The sequence below is a fragment of the Podarcis vaucheri genome (assembly GCF_965113315.1).
Source record: "Podarcis vaucheri genome assembly, chromosome: W".
NCBI classification, from domain to species: Eukaryota; Metazoa; Chordata; class Lepidosauria; order Squamata; family Lacertidae; genus Podarcis; species Podarcis vaucheri.
The window spans coordinates 16,431,197-16,452,560 of NC_138757.1; the positions used below are offsets into that span (position 1 = coordinate 16,431,197).

General features: G+C 44.6%; 1 protein-coding gene across 4 annotated transcripts; it reads right to left on the reverse strand.

Annotated features, from left to right (window-relative positions):
- Positions 1-2,267: 2,267 nt before the first annotated feature.
- Positions 2,268-21,230, reverse strand: LOC309523303 (U4/U6 small nuclear ribonucleoprotein Prp4). Of its 4 annotated transcripts, none has more exons than XM_082207096.1 (14): positions 21,180-21,230; positions 18,652-18,829; positions 10,971-11,157; positions 10,781-10,868; positions 10,512-10,591; positions 10,191-10,284; positions 9,641-9,735; positions 9,144-9,202; positions 8,096-8,219; positions 5,863-5,952; positions 5,129-5,251; positions 3,838-3,945; positions 3,314-3,432; positions 2,268-2,884 (listed from the first exon to the last, which is right to left on the reverse strand). In XM_082207096.1, the coding sequence occupies exons 1-14, from the start codon at positions 21,201-21,203 to the stop codon at positions 2,691-2,693; spliced, it is 1,563 nt and encodes a 520-aa protein (XP_082063222.1). In that variant the 5' UTR covers positions 21,204-21,230; the 3' UTR covers positions 2,268-2,690. The 4 variants fall into 4 exon arrangements, with proteins under 4 accessions (XP_082063222.1, XP_082063221.1, XP_082063224.1 ...); XM_082207095.1 differs by having other exon boundaries at positions 21,171-21,227; XM_082207098.1 differs by lacking the exon at positions 18,652-18,829 and having other exon boundaries at positions 21,180-21,219.
- Between the last annotated feature and the right edge of the window lie 134 nt (positions 21,231-21,364).

The following is a 21,364-nucleotide window of genomic DNA, read 5'->3' on the forward strand; positions in this document are numbered from 1 at the left end:
AAAGAGATTTGCTGATGAATATGCTAAGACAGCAGTAGCAGCTGTTAAAAGCTCCAAGAAGGTTTTTGAACCTTCAAGTTTCCAAGAAATCCAGGATTTGGATTCTAAGGAAGCTGAGCCATGGTTAAATGCTATGAAGGCTGAGCTTGATTCCTTAGAAAGGAACAAAACATGGGAGCTAGTTCCAGTAGTTCCAGGAATGAAACTGCTTGGAAGCAAATGGGTCTTCAAAGCGAAGACTGATCAAAATGGCAAGATAGTCAGACACAAAGCCAGATTGGTAGCCAGAGGTTTTGCACAGGTACCAGGTGAAGACTATCACGAGACCTACTCACCCACTGTGAGATATGAGAGCATTAGGCTTATGCTCAAGCTAGCTGCAGAGGAGAATCTACACATTAGTCACCACGATGTGAATACAGCGTTTTTGTATGGATCTCTAGGTGAATCACTATATATGCTTCCACCTGATGGCGTACAGGTAAAACAGGGATTTGTTTGTGCTCTAAAGAAGTCCCTTTATGGTCTCAAACAAAGTGCACGGTGTTGGCACACAAAACTCACTGAAGCATTGTTTTCTCTAGGTTTTCAGCAAGGGAAAGCTGATCCATGTGTGTTTGTCAAAGAGGAGGGGCAAAAGAAGCTGTATTGTTTGTTTTATGTTGATGATATTTTATTCTTTTGGAAAGATGTCACAATGTATAATAACGCCCTAGCTCAACTGAAAGAGCACTTTGACATGAAAGATCTTGGTGAGGTAAACAATTACCTATCTCTGGAAATAGAGAAAGATCAAAGTGGTAACATTCTAGTACACCAGTCACGGAAAATTGCTGATGTGTTAAGCAAACTGAACCTGATGGATGCTAACCCTGTAGACACACCGATGACAACAGGTTATCAGGTAGAAGACACTGAAGAAGCATTTTCTGACACTACACTGTACAGAAGTGTGCTAGGCAAGCTAAACTTCATTGCCAGATGTTCAAGACCTGACATAGCTGTTAGCTGTAATTTGCTAAGCAGACAAGTTAACAATCCTACTGTTAAGGACTGGAAAGCTCTGAAACGCATAGCACGCTATTTAAAAGGCACTATGCATTACAGACTGAGATTTAACAATCAGAAGTCTGGTGGTCTTGAGATTTTTGCAGATGCAAGTTTTGGAAGTGACACTACAGACAGGAAAAGTACGTCTGGAGTTTGCTACATGTACAATCAGGGTCTATTTGATTGGTCATGCAAGAAGCAAACAACAATTAGCTTAAGTACTTGTGAAGCTGAACTGAATGCACTGTCTTATTCACTTAAGGATTGTGAATGGTTGTTACAATTGTGCAAAGACATGAAAATTCCTGTCAAATGTCCAATCCAGGTTTACCAGGACAACAAAACATGTTTGGCTTTGCTGAATTCGGAAGGTTGTAAGCAAAGCACGAAGCACTTGCAATTGAAGTTGCAACATGCTAGGGAACATATTCAGAAGGGACTCGTAACGGTGTCCTATATGCCAGGTAATGAAATTCCTGCTGATGTATTGTCCAAGATTGTGTCAAGGGATCAACACTGTACCTATGTACAGAAGTTGGGTTTGTACTGATATTGTACGAACACGCTGCCCAGTGATGTTCACAGAAAGGGGGAGGATGTTGGTTTCTGCTCTCTTCACTGTGCAGCAAAGTGCTTGTCACAAGACAATGTTTACATTCCACAGTCAGAGCACTGTTGGGTTTTCACACGGGAATGGGAAGCTGGATGTGACGTACACTGGTTTCCTGTTTTTCACTGCTCTCTCGGTGTTCGTTATTCCGAGGAGAAGGACGGTTGCTTCTCTGCTCCAGCAGAGGCAAGATGCATGTTTGTAATTTCTCAACTTTGAACTGAAAATAAAGCAACTTTAAGCATGTGGCACGTACTGTTCGTCATTCCGTTGTGCACAGGACTCTGCAATATCAACAAGAACACATTCCTGCCAGGCAAAAACTCTCAGGGAGGATGTGAAACATGGTTTGTGGAGGGTTGTGGCCAGGAGAGAGTCCTGAGGGCCAGGCAGGGAAGCCTGGAGGGCCACATCTGGCTTAGGGGGCCTGTGGTTTCACCATTCCTGGGCTAATGATCCTTAAGGTCCCTACCAACTTTATGATTCTATGAATGCAGGAGTGATAATAGGAAAGCTGAGCACTGAGGGGTGGGGCAGGGGAGGCACCCCATCACCAGAGGCTGTTTGGCTCAATAAATAATGTGTCAAAAACGCAACCCACACAGGCTTCACCATTTTCAAGCAGCCACTCTGCTTTAATGTTAGGGTGTCGTTTTTCAAGAAAAGTCTCTGTCCGAGTGAGAAGAAGCTGTGACCCCACTCCCAAATAACAACCAGAACAACCCACCCTACCAGCTCTGTTAGCACCCTGGGTATTCCTAAAGGTTGGTAGTGCTGGATCAATGCAAGCCCATTCCACAGGGAAGGGAGGGGAGAGTACACAACTAAAGCAAAATGCAATAGGAAAGGCATTCTCAAACTCAGCTTGGCCTGACCAGAGGGTGTGTGCATGTGTTAGGAGGAGGCAGTATCCCAGAAGTGCATCAAACCATGCCCTGATCTGCGGCGGAGGCCCAGGGAGTCACAGCAGGCTGCCTTCCTTGGCTGCGGGAGCTGGGCAGGGCCAATCTGGCAGAAATGCTCCTTCCCCCTACTCTGCCATCCAAAGCTTGAAAGTCCTGTCATAAGAGCATGTGGCGATCAGCTGCCCGTCCAGGGAGATGTCCAAGCCCATGACTTTGCCCTCGTGTCCTGCCAAGGTTTTCAGCGGGGATGAGCCTGGGTGCGTCCAGACCTTGGCTGTGTTGTCGTAAGATCCAGTAAGCAGGAAGTTGCCATGATTTGCTGGGTGGCGGAAAGAGAAAAATAACAGGAAGTGGGGAGGAGGACTAAGGAGGCAATATAGAGATTCACCACTTACAGCAGGGGTGAGGAACTACAACTCCCATCATCCATGACCATTAGCTATGCTGGCTGGGGCTGATGGGAGTTGGGAGTCCAATAACTTCCAGAGTGCTACCAGTTTCCCCAAAGCCTTACCCAGAAGCCAACCATAAGCAGGGAACAGGGGGGATGCAGGAAGAGGGAGGGCGAGTGACAGAGCATACAGGCTATTCTCAAGAGCCAGTGTATTTGGATGGGGAGGATGGGGAGCGGTATATATCTATGTCCTGGGAATCTATGTTGCACATGGAAACCATAGACAAGGTACTTTTCAGCCCATTATATATCCTCAGTTTCTGGGGAAAGGCCTTAGCAGATGCAGAGACTTACGTTCAAACTTCACTCCGGTCACCAGGTTCTGATGGGCAGGGATGGTGTAGATGCACTTTCTCTGGCGGAGATCCCACACTTTACAGGTGTTGTCGCCGCTGCCAGTGGCAATGTGGTACCTATGAGAAGTACGGAAGAGGAGGAATTCGGGTTTGCGTGCAAGGGGGTTGTTCCCAGTTTCAGCCCTATTCATAATCCTACATGATTATGAAAAAGCTTTAATAAAATATATTGGAGGAGGGGGGAAGGCTATGTACCCATCATACATTTAAAGCACACGGCTTCTGCCAAAGAACCCTGGGAACTGTAGTTTACTAAGGGCATAGGGAATTATAAGCTCTGTGAGGGGGAAACTAAAATTCCCAGGATGATTTGGGGTGGGAAATGTGCTTTGAATATATAGTGTGCATGCAGACTAAATTAGTTCCATTAATTTCAATTAATCTACTCCGAGCAGAAGTTAGTTGTCTGTGTGTCAATATTAAGACCTGCACCCCAAGTGGGGATGGCAAATTGGTTCTTACCCGTTAGGGGAAAAGTTGATCCCATAGATCTCCTTGAGATGACCCTCCAAAAACATGATACAACGCCCTGTGCGCAGATCCCACACGCGGCCAAATGCATCAAGGCCACTGAAAGGAAGAGAAAAACGTCAAACAATCTCTTTCTCACACAAACCCATTCCCATGTTTCCACTCTGAATAAGAGGCATCACTTAAAGCCATCTTTGGATCTTCTTTCCTCTTTAGTTGTCACCTAGGCTGGATGCCTCTTAACATCACTAAATAGGAGCCAAAGGAGCTTCTGTGAACCACAGTTGTTAAACTGGAGCAAAGCCTTTCTACAATGCAGCTCGGATTGCCTCCCATGTTACTACCACCTCCTGTCTGCAGTTCCAAGGTTTTGCAAGCAGGACCCAGATCTGACCTACCTGGCAAATCACATGTAGCAAAGTCTAATTAGCACACTTTGTTTGCATAGATTTAGAATATTTATAATGCACTTAAATCAAAAAGTTATCTAAGAGGAGTACAAAAACTGAACGTGAAACATAGCTAAAATCTACAGAACAATTAAAAAGCAAATATACATAAAAGCCATTGGCATTATAAACACGCATAAAAATAAGTAGAACTTTAAAAACAAAGTAACTAAATTATGCACCTGGGTAGGCTTGTCAAGCCAAAAAAAAAAAAAGGATTCAGCCGGTGCCTACAACTATATAGCTTGCTTAATGTCAATAGGCAGGGAGTTCCAAAGCATAGTTACGTGACAATGAAGGATCGACTCAATTACAAACAAGCTAAAGCAAGAGCTGCCCAGATCAGAATTTGCAGATTAAGAACAATGATGGGGCAAATCTTAACATTGCCCTAAAAAGTTGAAACTTTTATTTTAATGAGTAGTATAAACTCAGGAATACAGTCAAGCTATTAGGAACAAAGGAAGTTTCCTAGAAATGAGTCAGAACATTGGTCCATCTAATTCAGTAGTGTCTACACTGACTGGCAGCTGCTCTCCAGGATTATAGATAGGAAGATAACCATTGGGGATTGAAGCTGTGACTTTCTCCACGCAGAGCAGACGCTCTTATCGAAGCTATGGCCCCTCCCTCATTAGAATTTCCACCCTGTGACTTTTTAGCTCCAGGAGTGAAGACTTGAGTGGGATCTTCTGAAGGTAGAATCCCAACCAGTTCTCTCTCTTTTCTGGCATTTTAGAACTAGCAAGAATGAGCATCATTACTGACTGGCTGATACTTGCTCAGTGACACCCCCAGGGAGGGTTAGGACTTGCACATGCATGTAGATTTACCCAGTGGCAGAAAGGGAGCCGTCAACATGGAAGGTGATGTCGTAAACTCCTTTGCTGTGCCCCTCCTGGTGCAAGATTTCCTCCTGAGCCTCCAGGTCCCACAGGCGCCAAGAGTGGTCATAGCTGCAGGGGGGGGGGGGAGGTGGAGAAGAGACAAAGACTCATGTGAATATCTCACAAGGCCCCAACAGGTCCCCGTCCCCCCCCCCCCCCCGAAGTTCAAGCAGGTGGCTGGATTGTCTATCCTGATCTCCACTACAAGCTAAGACCATGGAATTAATCTAATCTGCCCCTGGCCCCCACAAACTTAGACAATCAGCCAACTGATACAGGGATATGTGTAGCATTTAGGACACATAATTCAATTCTCTGCTCAGTATTGGGATCTTCAACTGCAGCTTCCTCCCATTCCGACCTCTCACTTTCCAGTCTTGTGTAATGAGTGCTGGGCTGAGTGGAAAGAAGTAACATATCACAAGGGGATGACAACAACTGTTTTTCTATCGAGGGCAGAATTATTTCGAAGGTAACCCATGGTGGTGGCATTGGCAGTGGTGGTGAGACTACTAACAATGGAAGGAACTCTCTTTTCTTCCTTTTCTTTCTGCTGCTCTCTGCTCTTCCTCTTTCTCCATCACATCATTTCCCTATTTATTCACCTCCTTGCTACCCACAAGAAATTAGACCAGGTGCCATGTGTGGCCCTTTGGGCAGCACCCCCTCCTCTGACTTACCAGGTTGTGCCCAGAAACCTGCCAGAGGGATGCCATGCCACCCGGGCTACTCTCGCTGTGTGTCCCTCGATGTCAGCCACTGGTTCATCACTGAAAGAAACACATCATCTCATGGCAAATTCTTGATGATGCTGACTGTCCCATAAGAGAGACTAAAATAAAGAGGCAGCAATACAGAATAGGAGAAAGGAAGGTGCGATGGGTGGATCCAGCTGGTTGGCTGGAGGACAGAGGGGTGTGTGTGTACAGAAACTAATCTGCTGTGTGAAGGTAAAATTTACAGTAGTTACTCCACCCACCACTGGTAAGTGACCCCCCTGAAGGGTGCCCAGAAGAGAAAAATGTTTCAGTTGTTATTGAAAGATTCACAGACTAGCTTGGCTTTATCCAATGACTTTATTAACAGCTTAATCATAGTATACTACTGTATAAGATTTGTACACTGCTTGCTGCCTTTCAAGCCTAAAATATGTTGTGATGGGTCTTTGCAAAACTAGTTCACAAGGAAACAAACAATGCTGTCTCTGACTGGCTGCAAAAATACACAGGCAGCTTGGGATGCTTCATGTAGGCTACTCCCCATTGTTCCCAGGGCTGCAAAGTACAAATATTAAAGTAATCAAAGGGCATTCGAAACAGAAGGGAAAACCCTGCCTGCCCAAGCAGAGCAGTTGTGGCTCAGTGGTAGACACACTCTGCAGGCAAAAGAATCCCAGATTCAATCCCTGGTGTCTCCAAGTACGGCTGGGAAATCCTCCCACCTGAAACTGTGGAGAGCCACTGCCTGTCAGAGCAGACAACAGTGGCCTTGAGAGGCAATTAGTCTGGCTTGCTATAAAGCAGCTTCCTATGGGGTTGTATTCAATTCAGTTCATTTCAGAGTAGACCCAGTGAAATTAATGCATGTCCATGCATTTCAATGGGTCTACAACCCTGTGTTCCAAAAGAAAGCGACTGGATAGTGAACCAGTAACCTCATTGGCAGGAGGAAGTCCTAATACTTCCTCAAGTATAAGAGTTACTAGACCAGCTCCACTTACTGTAGCTGCTCTCTTCAGTTTGATTGAGCCCCCTTGTTGCTGGAATGATCCAGTCCTGTACACACAACCCTGACTTTCTTAAACAAAAGGTGAAGGAACTCAGGGAACTCCAGAAGGAAGCCTAGCCCAGTGGGATTTGAATTTGACATCAATATAACAAGCCACAGAATGGCCCCAGAACAACATGTTTTAAAGCTCTTCTACTTGTTCCTTTTGCGGCCGTGTCTTTACCTGCCCCATGTTATACAAGATGTCAGGGGTGGGGCAGGTGGGGCTTGGCAAAAATGGCCCCATGGGCCATATCAGGTTCCCTGCCAGGCCCAGGGGCCACAGGTCCCTTACTGTTGCAAAAGAGGGTCTCGAGTTCAACAGGTGGGAAAAAAATCTATCACTAAATATGAGTTTGAGCAAAAGATTCCTGCATTGCAGGGGGTTGGAGTCAATGACCCTTGTGGTCCCTTCCAACTTGACAATTCTATGATTCTATGACCTCACAGGGACCCTAGACTGAGAGAAGGAGTGCGAATTTACCACCACTGATGCTTCGGCCCACAGCAACAGTATCTGACAGAAATAAACCTCTTCCCTGAGGCCCAATTAAAGAATCTGCTCTCTCTCTGTTTCCTTGGATAACGCACTGACAGAATCAACTGCCTTCCCCAAGAGTCATAGTGCCTTGACTGTTGGAACAAATGCAGCCTATCTGGGGACATAGCAAGACAAGAGGTGTAAAAAGTAAGACAAGTATGACATGGGGGAGAAGTGGGAACCCGCCACCTCACAGTTTGGGCCGGGGGGCACAACCAATAAGCCAAGCAAACTCGTGTCTCTATAAAGGTTTAGAAACGGTAACACAGAAAAGAAGCCTCATTATAAGGAGAGAGGAGCACTGCTGGATCAGGCCCCCAAAAGCACCCACAGCAAAATAACTCTGGGAACTATAGTTCACCCTCACAGGACTATAATTCCCAGCACTTTTAACAAACTACAGCTCCCAGGATTCTTTGGGGGGAGCCATGTGCTTTAAAAGTATGGTGTGGTCATGCCCCTGCCTCAATCACTTGTGTTAGCGTTTTGTTTGTTGCAGAAGGAGGTTAAACAGGAAGCCATTCTTTAATATTTTTCTCTACCACCCACAGCAGCCAATAAAATAAGGAAGGGAAGGCAACTGATTTTCCTGGGCCCAGGCGTACCTTTCAAGACTCCAAAGTTTGACAGAGCCATCTGCTGCGCATGAAGACAGGTTGACGTCCTTCTTGTCCAGGAAGATGCTTGCCTTGGGGTGAAAGACAATGGCTCCAACGTTGGTGTTGTGCCCTTGGGAACAGACGAGACAGACAGACAGACAGACAGACAGTTTGAGAGCCAGCCAATTTTAAGCTTGCTTCCTCTGTCTGAGTCTGGGCCTCTTCCTATTGCTCCAAAGAGACTCTTTGACTGGGAATCACTCCAAATTTAGTTTTTGTGCTAAAGCCGGGGTGGGGAACCTTGGCCCTGTAAGCCAAATGTGGCTCTCAAGGCCTTCCACTTTGGTCCTTGGCACTCTCCCCACACTAATTCACTCTTTCCCCTCAGGCCACACACTTCACTGTCCCTGCTTCACGCCCTTCTTAAGTGTCTTCTGCCAGCCCGGATTGCATCCTTGAATTCTGAAAATGGCTCTGGCTGGCCTGAATGGAGGATGGCTGCATGCCAATAGTGGGAGGGGCCAAAAGCAAAAGAAGGTGGAGCAACAAATGCAGCTTTTCCCTATGTATAGTAGGCTACCTGCCTTCACATTCCCATTTCTAGTCTCCTTCCAGGCCTGATCAGAATTCAAGGCCACATTCCACCCAAGTAAAAACACTAAAGGGGGGTGCCAAGCAGGGTTGGTGCAGTTTGAAGAGAGCCCCAAGGGCCAGAGAGGCTGTGAGGGCCACATGTGGCCCACGGGTCTGACGTTCCCATGCTCTGAATTAGTCAGCAGCTAAGCAGTGGACCTATAGGATATGACTCCCAACACTGATTATTAGAGTCCAGGCTGTCTTCCAGAAAGGAATGCCATCTCACCCAAGCCCAAGGTGGACAAACAAATAAAGGAAGAAGTTTGCACAGCACCACTCTCAAAATTCATAGCCTCCCACCCATGTAGCCTTATGCTCCTAATCAGCCATATACTGTAATTGCTCCAGTCATTTGAGGGAAGATAAGAGAAAAGCAGGCTGCTTTGGCAATGGGTGCGGTGGGAGTCAGATACTATACCTCGCAAAGTGTGGATGAGATTACAATCCGGCACTGACCACAGTTTACAGAGGCCACTCCTGGGAGAGGAAAGGCAGAAGGAAAACTGACTGGCATTTTATTTTATCTTAAAATGTTTTCTATCCCTTGTCTTTCTGTTTTACAAACAAAACGAATCAAACAAACACAATCAAGGAAGCTAAGAGAGTAAAAAAAACCCAAACACATATAAAAACCAAGCAAAATTCAGTTGCAAGATAGCAAGTCTAAAAACAACCTTCAACAAAATGATAAAATGCACCCACAGAACTATCACATTCTAAAAACTACTCCCACAATAGCCTTCCAGAACTTGCTAATTACAGGGCGTTGGACAAGATGACTTTCGGGATCCTTTCCAGCTCTACAATTTTATGATTCTATGACTGCCCCCAACAGCTCAGGCAGCCTCTCCTGTACACTATAGGAGAACTTAGCAGGATTGGGAGGGGCATAATGAAAAGCAGAACAAAGTTTACCAGCAAGCTGTAGCCAGGAGCTTGGAGTTGGGGCTGAAGTTGCAATAGGAGATAGGGCGGTCGTCTCCAATTTGGCTGCAGAAATTATTCAAAGACTGAAAGAAAAACAAAAAACAAAAGATAATATTTTGCCACCAGAGGAAATGAAGGGCTCACTAAAATGAGATGGCGCTGAGATGGTAAAGAAAAGAGATGACGTTTCCTGCCCAGGCTGCTCCCCCACCTCACCCCCAGTAGTGTTTTCTACTGAGCTGAATTGTTGGACCCATTTAGTGCAATGTTACGTGCTCTGAACTGGCAGCTGAATTCCAAGCAACCAGCAGAGATCTTTCCTTGTCCAGGTGTCTTTGGAGATGGAGATGCCAGGGAGTCAACCTGGGATCATCCACATGCAAAGCATTTGATCTACCATTGAATTATGCTGAGGAGGAGCAGAGGCACAGAAGCCTTCTACAAGCTCATTTGAACCTCCGCATCTCGGGGGCCTTCTGGGCTGCAGCAGCCCTGTGCCCAGAACTTTTAAGTCATAGCAGAGACGGGTCCCACTTACCCTTAGAGATTTGTGCAGCTCCTGTTTCTGGGAAGTCCGTGTGGCCTCAGGGACCTCCTTGAGCAGCCGGGCTTCCTCCAATCGATTCATTGCCCTGTGAAGGGAACAAAAATTAATGCAACCAGGTCTTGCCCATATTCAACCCTTGCAGAGGCCTACAAGTTGTAATGGTGACAATTCTTCTGCCACGTGCCATCTGTCTTTTGAGGTGGGTTTGAAATCCCCCATTTCTCAACCATCACCACCACTCTAGTTAGGGACAATAGATATACAAGGCCTCATCAATGTTTGCGTTAGCATTTCTCAATCCCAGCCCCTTACCGAGGGAGGGAGTAGTTGGAGATCCACAGTCTGGCCGTCTTCAAGGTATTTGGTCCTTCGTGGTACCAGGTTTGCTGATACTAAGAGAAATGAAACATTAAAGGGGTGGGTAACTCTTGTGAGACTTGGGTAGTATAGTGGGCATACATTTATAGCTAAGGGGAAAGGTCGGAGCTCAGTGGGAAAGTGTGAGCTCCCAGAGTTTGTGAAGACTCCCATTTGAAACCCTAGAGCTGCTGTCACTCATAACACACTTTAAAATTTATTACCTCCTCTTTTGATTTCTTGGACTTCTCATCATCTTTTTGGGTCTTCTTCAATGCATCTGTGCCAACCACAGACAGAATGTTACGTAGCCTGTTGAGAAATAAAGTGAAGATTAACTTGGCTTTGTTTATATGAGTCACATCAATGAACTGGAAAAGGAAGTGAGAGCAAGTCAATTTCATCCTCTCTGACCTCTCCCTCCTTTCTGCAGGGCCCTCTCCAAAAAGTGTGATGGGCTCCCCGAGGGCTCGTAAGCAGGCCTTGACCTCAGAGTCATCTGTGGAAACATTGATTTGCCTGGCACGCTTCCGGCGCTCAAACTCTGCCAGGACCTCTGCCTGGCGCTCGCTGATGTGCTCTTCCAAATCAAAAACTTCACCTGATCATAGTAGAAAGCCAAAGGTTATAGGAAATACAACCCCAACTGGACCCTACAAAGCCTCAACACTTGGAACTTCCGGTCGGTGCCAGCGCTTAATGGCGGTCCTACCTCCGAGCTCCGGAGAAGGACTGCTCCACAAGTTCGGGTCTTACCCGCTACGGCGAGCGGGGGACCCCTAAAATCTCAGGCGCTGAAGCCTGAGAACAAGGAGATTCGGTGGGCACCTTTGCGCCCCCCGGTACTGCGAAAGAGCCTTTTTAAAGGCTACGGAGCGGCATCGGGAGTGAGCGCGGTGCTGAGAGTCGTTACCCAGCCTGTGGAGTGAAGCCGCGTCGCCATAAGCGGAGAGCGCCGATTCCTTCCTGAAAGAAAATTTGGACTGAATTCCCGTGAGTAGGAGCTGAAAACAATTGGGACCCTTTAAATTCTGAAAATCGGGCTAAAAGCGGGGAAGTTAAATCAAGGAAGTCTGCCTCCCCCCGACTGCATGAAAGTGAAAGCAACGGAACTCTAAATCTGCATCCGTTGAAACTTGCTTTTTATATAACTAAACCGGACACTCAGACCTCAGATCTCCCCTCTAGCTAGCAGGGCAGAGGGGAGGTGAAAGAGACTGTAGTAACTGCACGATCTATTCAAAGTAAAAATCCTCTGCTGTCTCAGTTATTAAAAGTATGAAACGGTCTGCCTTTTAGGACATTAAGACACTGAACTGACTTCCTCCTGTAAAAGTGATATTGCGATACAAAGTTTACACAGCGCCTGGCTACAGTATATTACAAGATGAAACAGTATTTATTGGGAAACTGTGGCAATTTGTAGCTATAAGCCTCCAGCTATATTTGCTTTAACTGTGTTAAAAAAAAAACTTTTTCTTTTCTACATCTTTGGATATTCTCCTTTGTCTTTGTACTTGGACATTTTATTTTTGGCCATTTTGATTTGCTCCCTCTAGAGGGTAAAGTAAAATTTGGCACAGCTTGGGACAGTGGAATTTTCCAACGGGGAATAGCTCCCGTGGGAAACGACCTTGACATGAGTGGCTCACAAGAAGAGATAGTTACAAGAGCCAAGACCAAGCAACAACAACAACAACAGCTGCAGCAACAGACAAAGAAAAGAGGCTCAATTTCAGGCGTAGCTACTGGATCTGCAGGAGCAACAGGACAAGAAAAAGGAACGGCTGTCTCTATGGATGCCGTGACAGAAGCCCTGCTTAAAATAAATCAATCTTTGGAGTCTCTGACAAAACAGACTTCAGAAAATACACAAAAATTAACAGAAATATCAGTAAGACTAAACCAGAACACAGAATCAATAAATAAATTGGTGGAGGAAAATGCTACCACGCGTAAAATTGCTGAAGATGCTAAAGCTACTGCTGCAGAGACACAAGAGAAATTAGAGCCGATCGCTAAGAAGGTTTATGAGCACGACGCAACTTTGGCCTTGTGGGAGTTACAGAGAAAAGAAAGAAATTTGAAATTAAGATTGATTCCAGAGAATGAAAGAGACAATCTCGCGGAATATCTGACACGGGAGTTTGTTGACTGCTGGGATCTTGAAGAAGACGAATTCAAAATTACAACAGCTTTTAGACTGGGCAAAAAGCAGGACAGAAAGACCCCGAGAGATTGCCTGATTACATTTAGATCCAAGGACGAAAGAGACAAAATATTAGGATTACACTTTGAAAAGGCCCTGCAAATTGGAAATTCAGCTATACAGATTTTTAAAGATATTCCAAAATATATTCTGGATTTAAGAAACTTCTACAAGGATTTGGCTCTTCTGCTGAAGAAAAACTCCATCCGCTTCAGGTGGGAATTTCCACAAGGACTGTCATTTGACTACAGGGGAAAGAAGGTGAAGATAAAGACTATTCAAGACAAAGACAAATTTTTGGCAAGAAATCAGGAGGACCTGCAGAAGGGGACAGTGGACGTACTTGCAGAACAGAGGAGAGTACTAGACATTCTGAATCTCTCATTTGGACAAAAACTACCACCATCAGAAGAAGAGCAACAACTTGGAGCTGTTGGAGGAGTTTCAGAAAAATAATAAGATGGCTCTGCAATTCCTTAGTTGGAATTGTAATGGACTTAATGGGCCTTTGAAGAGAAGACAAGTGTTCCATATTTTGAACAGAGAACAACTGGACTTGATATGCCTACAAGAAACTCACATAACTAGAGCCCATAGGAGACTACTTACAAATAAAAGACTAGGACAAGAATTTATTGCATCAGATAAAGTTAAGAAAAGAGGAGTTGTAATATATGTGAAAGAGAAATGGGCTCCAAAAATGATATTTAAAGATGAACAAGGGAGATATTTGGCAGTGGAGATACAAGTACAAGGAGAAAAATTTTTAGTTGTTGGAATCTACGCACCAAATGAAGGTAAATCTGACTTTTTTAAGAGACTCCATGAAACCCTGATGGACTATTTGGATTACAATATGATAATCATGGGAGACATGAATGGTGTGGTCTCCACTAACATGGACAAGGCACAAAGACTAACAGTTAGCAAGGAAGGGAGACTTCCTAAGACTTTTTTCGAAATGATGGAAAACATGGACTTGATAGATATATGGAGAACAAGGAACCCTCTGGAGAGAGAGGGAACCTTTCTCTCTCAAGCAATGATGACCTGGACCAGAATCGATCAAATTTGGATTACTAGTGGTATGGCTCCAAAGGTTAAGAAGGTGGAAATCTGCCCAAAAACTTGCTCCGACCATAATGCCGTGAGGATGGAGATGAAACTTACAACAACTGGTCAATTCAGATGGAGAATGAATGACACCCTCTTTCGAGATAGGGAGATCCTTATGAAGGCCCAAAAAACCCTAAAAGACTACTTTGAAATAAATTTGAGGGCCGACGTGGAAAAAAGAGTGATCTGGGACGCAAGTAAAGCGGTGATGAGAGGCTTTTTGATTCAACAAAATTCAATAAAGAGAAAAAAACAAAATGAGAAAAAAGAAAAGATTTTGGAAAAGATAAAGGAAGGAGAGAAAAAATTAAGAACAAAACCAAAGTCCCAGGAGATCTTAAGAGAGATTAAGTTATATCAAACACAATATATGGAACTGATGAACCAAGAGATTGAATGGAAGATAAAACAAATGAAACAAAAGACATTTGAATCAGCAAATAAATGTGGCAAACTTCTGGCATGGCAATTGAAGAAAAGGCAGAAATTAAATACGGTTACAAGCCTAGAAGTGGATGGAAAGAATATATCGAAACCTAATGAAATTAGAAACTGTTTTTTGAGTTATTTTAAAAAGTTATATACTCAAGGCCCGCAAAATGAAGAAGATATAGATAAATTCCTTGATAAATATGGATTACAAAAAATCTCTCATCAAAGTAAGATGGATCTGAACCAGAGAATAACAGAACAAGAGATAGAGGCTGCCATTCAGAACATGCAACTGGGCAAATCTCCAGGACCAGATGGACTGACTTCCAGATATTACAAATCGTTGAAGGAATGGTTGATTCAACCACTAAAAGAAGTTTGCAATGAGATCCTTGAGGGAAAGAAGGCACCTGAATCGTGGAAAGAAGCATATATTTCACTCATACCAAAGACAGAGACTGAAAAGACTCAGCTGAAGAACTACCGCCCAATATCGCTACTTAATGTGGATTATAAAATTTTTGCAGATATTTTGGCAAAAAGATTTAAAAGAGTGTTGATGGAAAGGATTCATAAGAACCAAGCAGGCTTTCTCCCTAAAAGACACCTGGCAGACAATGTAAGGAATGTAATAGACATTTTGGAAAAGCTAGAGGTGAATATAAACACTAAAGCAGTATTGATTTTTGTGGACGCGGAGAAAGCCTTTGACAATATTTCTTGGAGCTTTATGATAAAGAACCTTCATGGGATGGGGGTAGGCCAAGGTTTTGAGAATGGTATGGCTGCAATATATTCTGAACAAAAGGCTAAATTGATTGTAAACAACGTAGTAACTGAGGAACTTAAGATAGAAAAAGGAACACGACAAGGGTGCCCAATTTCCCCATTACTTTTTATTTCAGTCCTGGAGGTGTTGCTGAATATGATAAGGAATGACCAGCAGGTTAAAGGAGTGCAGGTCGGAGCTAAACATTACAAGTTAAGAGCGTTTGCAGATGACTTAGTACTGACTTTACAAGAGCCAATCACTAGTACGAAAAAGGTTTTAGAAATAATACAACAGTTTGGCCAGGTAGCTGGATTTAAGTTGAATAAACAAAAAACCAAAGTTTTAGGAAAAAACTTAACAGACATAGAAAAGGAGAAATTCCAAGAAGAAACAGGGCTGACAGTGGTTAAGAAGGTGAAATACCTAGGGGTTTATTTGACATCTAAAAATGTGAATTTGTATAAGGACAATTATGAAAAATGTTGGTCAGAAATCAAAAAAGATCTAGAAATATGGTCAAATTTGAAATTGTCAATGTTAGGCCGAATTGCGGTGATTAAAATGAATGTATTGCCTAGAATGCTATTTTTGTTTCAGACCTTGCAGATTCTTGACAAGATGGAATGTTTCAAGAGGTGGCAGAAAGATATTTCGAAATTTGTCTGGCAGGGCAAAAAGCCCAGAATTAAATTTAAAATATTGACAGATGCAAAAGAAAGAGGGGGTTTTGCCCTGCCGGACTTAAAATTGTACAATGAGGCAGCAGCTTTTTGCTGGCTGAAAGAATGGATGCTCCTCGAGAATACGGACATTTTGGATCTGGAGGGTTTTAACAATGCTTTTGGTTGGCATGCATATCTATGGTATGACAAAGTTAATAGTATCTTTAAAAATCATATTGTTAGAAAAGCACTATATAATGTTTGGATAAGATATAAAGATCTGTTGGAAAACAAAACCCCTAGATGGGTGTCACCAGTGGAGGCTAAAGCAGTGAAGAAACTCAATATGGAGGTCGGATGGCCGAAGTATTGGGAAATTTTGGAACAGGATGGAGATAAGTTTAAATTACAAAGCCAGGAGAAATTGAAACACAAAGTACAAAATTGGTTTCAATATCGCCAAATAATGGAGTTTTTTAAACAGGATAGGAAAATTGGCTTCCAGGTGGAAAAATCAAAACTAGAAACTGAGTTATTAGAACCCAATACTAAGAATTTATCTAGAATGTATAACTTGTTGCTGAAATGGAGTACACAGGACGAAACAGTCAAATCGGCTATGATTAAGTGGGCACAGGATGTTGGGCACAATATCATGTCAGCTGACTGGGAATGGTTATGGAACACTGGTATTAAATTCACGGCATGTAATGCCTTAAAGGAAAATATTATGAAAATGGTTTACAGGTGGTACATGACTCCAGTCAAGCTGGCAAAAATTTATCATTTGCCCGATAACAAATGTTGGAAATGTAGAGAGACTGAAGGCACCTTCTACCACCTCTGGTGGACGTGCCCGAAGATTAAGGCTTTCTGGGAAATGATCTATAATGAAATGAAAAAGGTACTTAAATGTACTTTTCCTAAAAAGCCAGAGGCCTTTCTCTTGGGCATTGTCGGCCAATTGGTGTTAAAAAGGGATAGAACTTTTTTTATGTACGCTACAACAGCAGCAAGAATACTCATCGCGAAGTATTGGAAGACACAAGATCTACCCACTCTGGAAGAATGGCAGATGAAAGTGATGGACTATATGACATTGGCTGAGATGACAGGCAGAATCCGTGACCAACGAAAGGAGATGGTGGAAGAAGATTGGAGAAAATTTAAAAGCTATCTTAAGGACTATTATGAACTTAATGAATGTTAAAGTGTTGTGGTTTTTAGAAATAAAGGGATACAGTGATATAAGGTCAGAATATAGAGAGGACTAAGATGACAGAGGTTGGAAGTAACAATTGGGAGTTGCTAAAAACTATGGACATCGGGATGCAGAAAGGGGGGGGTAAGGGGAAGTCCAAGAAAAGAGGTTTATGAAAATATGTTATGAAACTATACGTGTATGTTTGTCTTTTTAAGTGTTTGTTTGTTATTTAAAAATTTTGTAAAACCAATAAAAATTTTTTTTAAAAAAAACAAAGCCTCAACACTTGACCCTCACTTCAAAAGTTTGCTTCATTCCAATGAAGCCACATTCAAAGAGCAACAATATGTGGTATATGCTGTGTCACCTCTCTCTGCTTCTTGAGTGTCCAGGTCAAAGCTTATGTTATCAGTGAGGCCTGTGGCTTAAGACTTTGATCTACATCCCTCTTTTCAGCCAAAACTGGCTGCCCAAATGGCTTAAAATCAAAATTAATACAGAGGCAAAATGTAATTAATGTATTGCTGGGGGGGGGGGGGTAAGAGAGCACAATCTCTTATGGCCACTGGAAGTACACATTTTTATATCCAGAGGGAACAAATAGGATCTGCAGATGCGCAGGAGCTAGCCAACAAGCATTTGTTCCCCTGAAACGAAACCTAAGCAGAGTGTACCCACATTGATCTGCTGCCACCTGTGACACTCCTTCTCATCTAGTGTTTTGCTTTTTGCTACCCCTATCTAGATTTAAATTATAAAGACCTCAGGGCAGGGATTTGTCTCTTGCTTGCTTTCTCCTGTAAAGAACTACAGTGGTACCTCATGTTGCGAACCGTCCCCTTACGAATTCTTCGGGTTACGCGCACCACTAACCCGAAAGTAGATGCCCCTCGTTGTGAACTTTGTCCCGGGATGCGAGCAGAAACCACGCTCCGGCGGTGCGGCAGCAGCGGGAGGTGCCATTAGTGGAAGCGTGCTTCATGTTACGAGCGGTTTCCGGTTACAAACGGACCTCCGGAACGGGTTAGGTTTGTAACTGGAGATACCACTGTATGTATAACTGATAGCATCCTTGGGATAAAGATAGCCTGGTCACATTTATCCATGGACTGATTACTATAACGCACTGTACTTGGGGCTGCCTTTGAAGATTGCTAGGAAACTACAGTTAAAGCAAATAAATGGGACTGGTCATATGGAACCTATTTTGCCTGTCCTAAAGAGATACACTGGATTAAAGTTCATTGCCAAGCTCAAGCCAAAGTGCAGATTTTGACCTACAAAGCCCCAAATGAGTTGGGGCCAGGCTAGTTGAAAGATTACCTGTTCCCACATGAACCCACCCAAACATTAAGATATATTCTAGGTCCTACCACCCTTGGAAGTATGGTAGACAATGACACAGGCTTCTTAGTTGTGGCATTCTGTCAGCACCAAGTGAATGCCTTCTTTGTTTGCATGTGGTTTTATGTCAGCATCTCGTTTAATCTCATTATGCTGTGTAATGCTTTAGTGTGATTTGTTTTAAAGGACTTCCTGATTTAATTGTAATTTTAGTATTGAACTATGTGCTTCTCTGAGAGCATTTGCTGAAAATGGCCTGCTTACAAGCATTCTAAACAAATTATCAGCCCCACTAATCAGTTCTTCCCTCCATCCTTTTCCTTCCATCTCCCAGTCAGCTCACTACCATCTCTTACCACTGGTGATATTGATGTTGCCAGCCTCAATAGCTGCTTTGACTGCATCCTTGCCCATCAACCCAGACTCCCCTTTGAGGAGACGCTCTTGCTCTTTCTCCTCCAAGCTCCCATAGAAAATTGGGGCTTTCTTGGCTGGAGGAGCATCCCCTTCATCTGAAGCCTTTGTTTTTGAACCCTGCAAGAAGGAAACTCAGCAGTAGCCTACATGGAGAAGGAAGAGAGCAAATTTGGATTTTCCCCCACCTGTTGTCATGGGCTGGCTTGATGCAGAGAACTGGGGAAGAAGGCTCAGAGCCAGGGGGGCAGTGATGCATGGTCAGAGGGAGAAGAGGCAACAGGCTTTAGTGAGCAGGAAGAGACATGGGGCAGAGAGAAGTCCAGACTGAGGCAGAAGAGGAGGCTGGAGAGGAATGGAACCAAAAGGCAGTAACCAGCTCCCCTTCCCCTATACTCCTGACTCATGACATCTGCCCACATCTGACAGCCCCCACCCCATCAAACAGTACATGAGACAATTTTGTTTTGAATCCCAGCATACTGTTAATCATTAAGGCTAAAACCCTAAGCCCACCTCTGTGGGAGTCAGCACTACTGAACTCAATAGGACTTTCTTGTGAGTTGACATTGTTAAGGATTACAGTGGTACCCCGCAAGACGAACGCCTCGCAAGACGGAAAACCCGCTAGACGAAAGGGTTTTCCGTTTTGGAGGCGCTTCGCAAAACGAATTTCCCTATGGGCTTGCTTCGCAAGACGAAAGCCCATAGGGAAATCTCCGGGGACCTCTTTTAAATGCTAGCGGTGGGGAGCAAAGCCTTTCCCCCGCCCTTCAGAAGAGGTCCAGGAAGGCTGGCGGGGGCCGAAAGGCTTTGCTCCCCAGCGCCAGCATTTTAAAAGCAGTCCGGGATAGCAGGGAAGCGCTTCCTGCTATCCCGGACGGCTTTTGAAGGCAGGAGAGTCTCCGCCAGCAGCGGCAGCGCTGCCGCTGCTGGCGGAGAGATCCGCGAAGCCTGGGCGCGCTGTGCGCAGGCGGAGAGATCCGCGAAGCCTGGGCGCGCGGCGCGCAGGCTTCGGCATGCCGGCAAGTCTCCGCCAGCAGCGGCAGCGCTGCCGCTGCTGGCGGAAAGGTCCGGGAAGCCTGGGCCGGACAGCCTTTGAAGGCAGGCGGGGGGAGCAAAGACTTTCGCCCCCGCCAGCCTTCAGAAGAGGTCCAGGACCTCTTCTGAAGGCTGGCGGGGGGCAAAAGTCTTTGTCCCCCCTGCCTGCCTTCCCAGGGGCTTTTAAATCGCCCCGACAGCGGAGAAGTCCTCCGCTGTCCGGGGCGATTTTAAAATGCCGCCCGCCAGCATTTTAAGATCGCCCCGGACAGCGGAGAAGTCCTCCGCTGTCCCAGGGTTTTTTAAAATGCTGGGGGTGGGAAGAAAAGCCCTTGCCCCCCCCCCCCAGCCTTCAGAGGAGGTCCGGGGACAGACTGTCCCCGGACCTGGTCTGAAGTCGGTTTCCCTAGGAACGCATTAATTGATTTTCAATGCATTCCTATGGGAAACCGTGCATCGCAAGACGAAAAACTCGCAAGAAGAAAAAACTTGCGGAACGAATTAATTTCGTCTTGCGAGGCACCACTGTATACTGTTTGGTAATATATTTATTACAGTGACTAACATAAAATATTCCACAGGAACAGTCATGTTAGTCCATGAGTATCATGGTACAGTGGTACCTCAGGTTACAGACGCTTCAGGTTACAGACGCTTCAGGTTACAGACTCCGCTAACCCAGAACTAGTACCTCGGGTTAAGAACTTTGCTTCAGGGTGAGAACAGAAATCACACGGCGGCGGCAGGAGGCCCCATTAGCTAAAGTGGTACCTCAGGTTAAGAACAGTTTCAGGTTAAGAACGGACCTCCAGAACGAATTAAGTTCTTAACCTGAGGTACCACTGTACTTTAAAAGCAAAGGAAATCCATGTCTTGCTCTGAGTAGGCCAGTGGGTCTGCTCCGTGTAGAGATAGCACTGGATAAAATCCTAACATATATATATATATATATATTTATTCTGGCATAAACTTTCATGGACTACAAGTCCACTCTAATAGGTGGTTTTGAAACAACAACGTTTGTTAGTCTTTAAGGTGGCAAAGAATGCCTTGTTGTTTTAATGCAGCAGAAATATTAGAACTCTTAAAGCATAACATTTTGCCTTTTGTGGCAGAAGCTGAAGCGTTGAGTTGCACCCAACTCAGCTCAACTGAAAGAAGAGAGCCACTGAAATTAACAGCCGCAAGCGAGTCATATTCATTAATTCAAATGAGTCCAACCTTGAATTGAGCTTTAGTTGGATACAATCCGTTACGCTCTAAAAACTTTTACTACCGACGTGAGGTTACGTTAGTCACTGCAGTAAATAAGTAGACACTGGTGTCTTTCAAACAGATTTTTCATTTTATCATTTCTATGAAAAGATACACGTTTTTTAAACTAAGAAACCACATTCTATCCCAGTTTCAAACCCCCTGCCTTATTCACCGCGGCGATCCGCGACGCAGCCATGGCGCTTTCCCGACCCCTGCTCTCAGACCGGGGCTCTGTAGTGGGGGAATCACACGCAACGGGCTCCCCACAAACACTTCCGGCACAGCGGCTTCCCCCGCCCTTGCAGAGCGCCACAGCCAATGATGCCTTTCCATTCCATCCCGGAGAGTGGGCCGCTC

Coding starts and splice junctions, on each gene's coding strand:
- LOC309523303 (XM_082207095.1), bottom strand. CDS start 21,203: ATGGCTGCGTCGCGGATCGCCGCGGTGAATAAG. Junction 18,830..21,170: donor GGATCGCCGCGGTGAATAAG/GCAGGGGGTTTG, acceptor TCCTTCTTGCAG/GGTTCAAAAACAAAGGCTTC. Junction 3,946..5,128: donor GGCTCCCTTTCTGCCACTGG/GTAAATCTACAT, acceptor TCTTCCTTTCAG/TGGCCTTGATGCATTTGGCC.